The sequence below is a fragment of the Falco biarmicus genome, chromosome Z, assembly GCF_023638135.1.
Source record: "Falco biarmicus isolate bFalBia1 chromosome Z, bFalBia1.pri, whole genome shotgun sequence".
Classification (NCBI taxonomy): domain Eukaryota; kingdom Metazoa; phylum Chordata; class Aves; order Falconiformes; family Falconidae; genus Falco; species Falco biarmicus.
Genome location: NC_079311.1, coordinates 33,162,013 through 33,169,611, shown reverse-complemented (window position 1 = coordinate 33,169,611; position 7,599 = coordinate 33,162,013). Strand labels below are relative to the sequence as shown.

Below are 7,599 nucleotides of genomic sequence, written 5' to 3'. Positions count from 1 at the left end.
GGGAAAGAGGAACGGATGGTGCCAAGGAAAGGTAACACCTTGCTGTTAACTGATGGTAGTTAACCACCAATCCGGGATTGCCTAGTATGCAAGGCTTAGCTTCAAGAACCAAACTGTTTAAAACACGCAGCTTCTGAAAGTGTATATAAACTCGTGCTTCTGTACAATAAACCGACTTTTGCTTGCATCAAGCTGCATCCCATCTCTTCATTTGCCGCAGTAAACACTAAAAATTCATGCTTTATACAAATTTATTTGTTTTTTAACAGTCTGGCAAAGAGTATTTCAAAGAATGTAAGCATCTGTTTGTAGGTGTAATGTAAGGTGAGTTTGACTACACAATCGAACAAGAAGGGCTAATCGACTTCAGCACTCTAAACAAGTATTAAAATACCTAAGGCAAAGCATTATGTAATCCACAGTTTTGAGGAAGTTTTTACTGAACAAAAAGGGAAAGGGATGAAGCAAACTACAAGACAGAGAATAAATGCTCATCTCATGGCAGATTTCATAACACACTACCTGACCAGCTCCACTGCAGCAGCTCCTAGGTGCAATTCTAGCCACCTGGATGGTTTACATTACTCAGAATTAATTCAAAGCATTCGAATGAGAAGTCTGATTAAAGCGTAACTGAGTAACAGATACATGGGGACGTTCCTTCTTAAACCAGCACACAATACCAAAAATGTGATAATTAGGAGCATCACCAAAGTATGTTATGAAAACGATACCAGCTCTGAGCTGTACCGCTGGAAAAGAACACTTAACTTACTAGGTTAGAGAAGTGATCTAGCTATGAAGAAAAGTTTTAAGAACTGATGTGTTAAAGACAGGTGCAGCGTGGTTCTTGCCATAAGTGATACTGCTAGAGTTCTTTTTCCTGGGGGTGTAGGAACTTCACCGTAAACTTCTGTTTAGCAGTTGCTATCAGGCTTCCAAATTTTACTGATTTACATTGCTAATGGTCAGCATTTTGTACCCATTTCTTGTAAATTGAAGAACAGCTCTGTTCATGACATCACATGTCCACCTGATGGCACCTGCTGACAGCACTTCCATCCTGGCCTTTCTGCCATAGGTTACATCCATTAGAAGAAGGTTACTTCAGCGGCGAGCATTGCAGAGGAATCAGGAGCACATTTTGCTGGGAGGCCAAGAATCTGACACTGTCCCGCACTGAAATTAAATACATACTTAATTAAGACAGTAACCCAATGAGAAATAATACTTTTCACAGCATACATGCAGGTAACACTATTGTGTTCTCTGGATCCATCATGTCTTACCAGCTGCTACCACTCTGGCATCTTCATGGGCACTGTGCCTTCCCGCTGCCCGGTGATCTGGGCTCTCATTCCACCACATCACGTGGACTAAGAGAGTACAAACAGTCAGCTGAATACTGTTACGCTGCAATAGAACATGTACTGTAAGTCCTAGCAGTCTGCCTTCACCTGTTAAGGTGCCTTGCATTTAAGATGCCAGGCAAGTAAGTGGTGGGTGATCCTTTACGGAGCCTTTAAAAGGTTTGACTCTTTTAACATCGAATCTGAGAGACTTTGAACATAGCAGCACCTGGCTTAAGCCTATAACCCAATACACAAAGCTGGGTTCAAGGACTGTTTACAGTACTTTGGTGATCCACACCAACAATTTCATCAAGCCAGCCAATCCTCATCCAGGACAAGGGCTTGCCCCTCTCCTTCTGTCCCTTGCCATGCTAAAGTCTGTAGCAAAAACTGAGTAGTACCTGTGTTAAGTAATCCATACTCCGTGTGGAAAACACCAATCAGCTTGGTGTAGCCTGTGTTGATGTGAGCATTGATTGCAGCTCGAAATGCTTCACCCCACAATGCTGGCCCACCAGGCTTCATCTGGAAAGTAACCCATTCATATACGCCTGGAAGAAAAGGCAAAGACAACCTCAAGGAAGGACATACAAATTAATATGCCGGTTCTCAAACAGTGTGTCATGGCTATGATGTATTTATTGTGAAACCATTACTGCAATTCCTCACCATTCGGGCTCAGCAGGACACGGAACTGGCCCTTCATCCCAGCATGCACGGTATCTCACAGCTTCCAGGGGCTCACAAGAGCACAAGCAAGCAGCTTGCTAACTGTGGCTAATTCAAGTTTAAATGCAAAAGTTAAACCGGGACCATGAGTTTCAGAAAGCTTCACACAAAGCCCAACTTAGCAATTTTCAGTGTTGCCTGGAAATTGGGGGAGATTCAGACTACTTTGCAGAAATTACAAATAATCATACATGTTTGTGGGCTTTGGATGGCTGATTGAACAATGCAAGGTGTCCTTTTCCAAGACTGGTGATGAAGTGGTTTATGACATTATAAACACCTTTGATTCCTGGTAATCGGTCACAGCGAGATCTGAAGGCATAACCAACAGACCAGGGCTAGCTTAGCATCTCTGCTCTGTGGGAAAATCACCCTTGTTTGTAGAGAAATGGCATGATTTGCTGAAAAACTTCAGTCCTGCTACAAGACACATTATCCATCTCCTTTCTATTCAGGCAGTTACTCTAGATCACAATTCTTGACACTTAGAAAGCTAGACATTTGCCATATGGCAATGTATGCCTGGTCTCATTCTCCAACAATGGGCTGGAGATAAACTAAAATGGAAATGAAGTGTTTGAAAAGTCAGCTCTCCAGTCTTCTGAGAAAACCAGACTGTTTTCAGATTCAATTGTAACAGCAGAAAATTCAGAATCACAGTGAAATAAAGAACAAAGTTTACTGTACGTATGCACATGCTAAGGGCTAAAGCAAGGCTCGTTTAATGTCACTTCATGCAACCGAGCCTCCAAACATTCACAAATCTGGGAACAGTCAATACTATTAATACCACATGTGCTATACAGAGATTTAAAATGCGTAAGGACATAACATTTACACCTGTTATATGATACATACAAAGTATGCTAGACTTGCATGTATCTTTAAAAGGTTTTGTTTTCCTTAAAAGCATTATGCAAAAGAACTGTAACATCAAAGCAAATCACTAAAAGAGAAAAACCTCTGTGAAAGAGAGCCATCTTTGTCCTTACTGTCTCCAGGGAATGTCCTCTCACTGATGGATGGCCAAAGCAAGTCTGGGATGACTGCTCTGACTACAGCACTGCCATTTTGTGTGTTCATTTACCAGTTCACACACCTCTTTACAACTTTAATGATCAGGGCTCTATTTAGTAATTGATGTTAGTGTAAAATCCTTCTTAAAAACTTTGTCCCTCAGCTGTGTTACGTCACCTTTTTCACATGACATGTACATGCACTTGTTACATGAAGGGTTATAAAGCCACGTAATACCTGGCTTAAACTTTAAGCCACTTTTTATTAGTCCATCAGCATCAGTAATTTTAATCAGCAAAAGAGAAGAGAAGCTCACCCCCTTCTTTTAGAGGCTTCCCAAGTTGACACCAGGGTACCAAATAAGCAACCTCATTGTGCTGCTTTTCTATCAAGGGGAGAACTGGGGAGATGAATTTTCCCTGCCAGTCTTTGTCATTGGCTAGTGCATGCCGGACCGCTGTTCTGTGAGCAAAATTATCTGTAAGACAGGAAAAAAAAAAAAAAAAGGAAAAAAAAAACTATGAAAAAAATGCTCTTAATGTCACAACAGACTCAAAATGTGTAATTACAAGGAGGTAAGCTGCACTTATGTTTTTAAATCAGTATTTTTCAACAGTGTTTCCTTTAAATTCTGCAAAAATCTTTGCTTTAGCTGTCAGATTTAAATGGTTTCGAGCCAAACCAAATTTTCTAATAAAGTTTATTAAAAAGTTAAAATATGTTAAGCGATGTTACTGTTAAGAAAAGTTCATAGATGGCATCCACAGGAACTACTGGATGTGGCAACAGTTACCAAGCATAAAGAGATTCAGAGAAAGCACAGTGGATAAGGAAGTGGAAAAGAAAATTCAGAAGGAATATTATCCTAGCAAGAGAAAATTAAGAAAAATATGAATTTTGCCTTGTACAAAGTGACATCAAAATTACAAGTGTAAAAGTAATGTTCCTTTGTTCAGCCACATGAAAGTTATTAAATGCCCAAAATCTAAACCTTTCTTCCTTTTTTTTTTTCTTAATTAAAAACAAAATCACTGAATTAAGAGTGTCTAAATTTCAAATGGTTAGGCTGCAGTGGCATCTTAAGCAGTACGTTTATGCAGACAGCTTTCAATAATACAAGAGAAAAAAACAACATCTGAGAATGGGAAGAACCTTAGGAAATACCGGGATCTTGGGCCTACTAAAAAAATATAAGCAGGGATTTGATGAATCAAGGAGAACTGGTATTGTAACTTACACATGTAAACAACATTAGAAAATGAAAATTACAGGTTTTTCCTTAATTTTGCATTTTGAAAGTTTCTCACAGATCATTGAAAACAGAGGGGTTTTGTTTTTTTTAAGAGACAAGAAGTAACAGCTAAGGCTAAAATGTTCTGAGAAGCAGGACGATTTATTAACCACAGATGCATGTAAACTCATAATATTCCTGTCAACAAATGGCTGGTCCCTTTAACCCTCCAGGACAAAAAGTGTGCCACTTTATTCTGAACAGGTACTGTGACCATGCTGGATTTCGACATGCAGACCGAGGACTTCAGAAAACAAAATTCTCTGTCTGCATTCTACCCTGGACTGCAGCAAGTATACAAAGAAACTGTGTTGGGAGTGCCTTCCCACCTCCCCCTAACCAGAGTATCCAGTTCCCTTGGGCTCCACAAAGAGCACAGCCAGCACACCTAGTTTTTTGCGTAATTGTAGCAGTTCTTGGCTCACCAGCACCTTCCCGGTCAGCACCAACTCCAACAACATAAAAAGCTGATTATACTGCAGGAAGCCTGTCGCTACCAAGACTAAAGGAGCAACCACGCTTCTTGCGCCTGGGGAGTCTGAGCTGGTGGAATGGCTTCCCATTCTCAGCACAGTCCAGCTGCAGAAGTTCAAGCATGCAAACTGCACGCTCATTGTTTTAGGAGAGTGACTGGTACACTGAACTAAAATTTGAAAATTATACATGCATACCAACATACACAGACTACATATAGATTGCCTGCACTTATGTGTATTATCTTATTAAGGAGTTCTCAACTTTTTCTCCATCCATTTTGAAATTGTGAAAACACCTGCAGTTCGGGAACTGGCCCTATGTTAAAAACACTTACCATGAACCAAGCAAGCACTACCGCAGTTCCTCTGTTACACCTGTTCTGAGATTGCTGTTTAAGAATGGCTGTAATTCTCTCATCCCAGCATGTCAAAATTGACCTAACAGCCTCTGCAGCATTCTTTTCGTAATCAGTAAAGGAATATTTTAATTTTTTTTTAATTTTCTTACAGTAAGAGGAACAAATAACAACCCAGTAAGCATTCTTTTCACCTTCTTACCTAGAAGAAAGGGAGCAGAGAAAGACAGCAGAGTGGTGTAAAGGGATACTGAGCATACCATACTTCCAAATGTGGACCACCTTATTCATCGCTCCCAGCTCCGCAGACCAGATTCCCACCAGCTCTGAGTGAGCTGTGCGAAGGTGAAAGTACTTGTTGGCCATTTCCACAAACTCCTTCATCTTCGATGGCTTAATATCATACGTGCGAATTTCATAGAAAATGCTATTATTTTGTCTGGGCCCTGTAGCAAGGAATGCAAGTACCTGAGAGAAAATATTAAGAAAAATAACTAATTCTCAAGCCAGAAAACTGTCTTCTGTCTAATTTCTGGAGTTTTCTAAAACAGTGAGATGCTATCAATGGATTTTTTTACTGGTGGCTGGGAAAGGGGGGTACTTCATGATCTCCACTACAAAACCATCCTGTGACTTTTTCGGTCAGGAATAGTTCCCACGTGCATCCTTTGCTGCGACTCCTTCCGGCTGCGCAACAGGCTGTGATGTGTCTTTTACCTGTCACACTCAATTGTTTAATTAACAGCTCATAAAAACAAATCAGGATTTTCTTTTTCTCATACCTCAGGAAGCCAGTGGCAGGGTGCAAAAAGTCAGAGCAATGAAAAGAGAGTCGGCTGGACGCGTTATTCAAAGGAGAGGCTGCTGATGCCACCCAAGCAGAGGCAACGTCAGCACCTGCCTGCATTGCCCTTGTGCAACCAACTCAAACCACTGCCGTCTGTTTTCTGGTCACAACCCTTACACCAGTATCAGCAAATCACGTATTGCTGGCAAAAGAGAGTAAAAGAAAATGCCTGGGAAAAGGTCAATTCCTTCCAGCACAAGATGGCTAAAGCCTGCATCCTCGCCCTTCACAGCTGCTCCCAAAGGCTGCTCAAGCACAGTTTTTCCATTAACAGAACATAAAACCCTGCAGAAGCCCCACAGTTTGCCGGCTTTTGCCACTGCCTCAGCAGCCTGCGACACGCTGCCCAGCCCTCGGACACAACTAGAAAAATTAAGGCCCAGGGCCAGCCCTGCGTTTGCACAGCGGCGGCTGCCGTGCCGGTTTGGGCCACCTCTCGCTTCACAGGCACCAGCAGTGGCACGCACGGCGCAGCAGGGCACGACACGGCACGGCACGGCCCCAACCGCACAGCACGGCACGGCACGGCCCCAACGCCACGGCACGGCCCCAACGCCACGGCACGGCCCCAACGCCACGGCACGGCACGGCCCGGCCCCAGCCGCACGGCACGGCACGGCACGGCCCCAGCCGCACGGCACGGCACGGCACGGCCCAGCCCCGGGCCGCCCCAGCCCCTCACCCCTCACCCAAACCGCACCCCTGCGGCCCCCAACCCCGCCCTGACGCCGGCACCGCCGCCGCGCCGCGCCCCGCCCGCCCCGCGCCTGGCTGCCCCCGCCGCGCCGCGGCCGTTACCTCAGGGCGGGCCCAGGCCCGGGCCAGGCGGGCGGCGGCGGCGGCGAGGGGCCGGCGGAGCGCCCCTGGGGGCAGCATGGCGGGCGGCGGGCGAGTGCGGCGCCAGCTGCCGGGGGCGGGGAGCGGGGCGGCCGCTGAGCCGCGCCGGGCGGTGGGGCCACCTCCGGCCCGGCCCGGCCCGGCCCGCCCCGCTGCGTGGGCCGGCGGCAGAGCGAACCGCAGCGCAGGGGGCGTAACGCCGGGGATTGTTCCCGCTGGGGGCGGGGTGCGCACGGTGCGGGGAGATGCTGGCTCGCTCCGTGCCGGTGCCGCGGGCTCGCTCTGCCCCAGCGCCCGGCCTGAACACAGCAAAGCAGTACCCAGGCTGTCTAGCACTGCTCGCCCCTCACGGGCTGCCCCGGCGCAAATCACTGTGAATCGCCTGCCGCGCAGCATTTCCGCATCATTGGCGGGATCAGACTTGAGGTTGCATGGATACAAACTCCCCACCCACACCCTCCTCCTGAAGAAAGCCCCGTGGTTTGTCTCTGTGGTGGTCTTCTGGGTAAATCCAAGGTGCGTGCCAGGGGTGCACGGTGCCAGGCAGTGTCACCCCCTTACATCTGTATGCCCGACTGCACAGTCCCCGCTGTCACACGGTTGCCTAGGGGTGGGATTTTGTGATGGCTGAGACTGTATACCTTTGCAGAATTAAATAGTGGCCAAAAAAACCGTAAAGATAAAATTTCCGCTG

The 7,599-nt window shown here is 45.9% G+C and overlaps 2 protein-coding genes across 2 annotated transcripts in view; one reads left to right on the top strand and one right to left on the bottom strand.

The window, feature by feature from the left end:
• Positions 1-233: 233 nt before the first annotated feature.
• NIPSNAP3A (nipsnap homolog 3A) lies at positions 234-7,333 on the bottom strand. The gene is made up of 6 exons (XM_056324308.1): positions 6,867-7,333; positions 5,482-5,689; positions 3,415-3,576; positions 1,754-1,903; positions 1,290-1,376; positions 234-1,179 (listed from the first exon to the last, which is right to left on the bottom strand). Exons 1-6 carry the CDS (start codon positions 7,299-7,301, stop codon positions 1,103-1,105), a joined length of 1,119 nt encoding a protein of 372 aa, XP_056180283.1. The 5' UTR covers positions 7,302-7,333; the 3' UTR covers positions 234-1,102.
• PSD3 (pleckstrin and Sec7 domain containing 3) overlaps positions 7,332-7,599 on the top strand; it is a 140,452-nt gene continuing 140,184 nt past the window's right edge. Inside the window, exon 1 of the mRNA XM_056324302.1 lies at positions 7,332-7,421. The gene's annotated coding sequence lies outside the window, so the exon portion shown is untranslated. The remainder of the gene's footprint in view (positions 7,422-7,599) is intronic.

What these genes read in the sequence shown, in the direction of transcription:
- NIPSNAP3A (XM_056324308.1), bottom strand. Translation starts at nt 7,301, where the DNA reads ATGCTGCGCGGCAGGCGATTCACAGTGATTTGCGCCGGGGCAGCCCGT. An exon ending in GAAGCCTCTAAAAGAAGGGG is followed by an intron (nt 1,904 to 3,414) that starts GTGAGCTTCTCT and finishes CTTTTCTTCCAG; the next exon opens with GCGTATATGAATGGGTTACT. An exon ending in GTATGGATTACTTAACACAG is followed by an intron (nt 1,377 to 1,753) that starts GTACTACTCAGT and finishes GTACTCTCTTAG; the next exon opens with TCCACGTGATGTGGTGGAAT.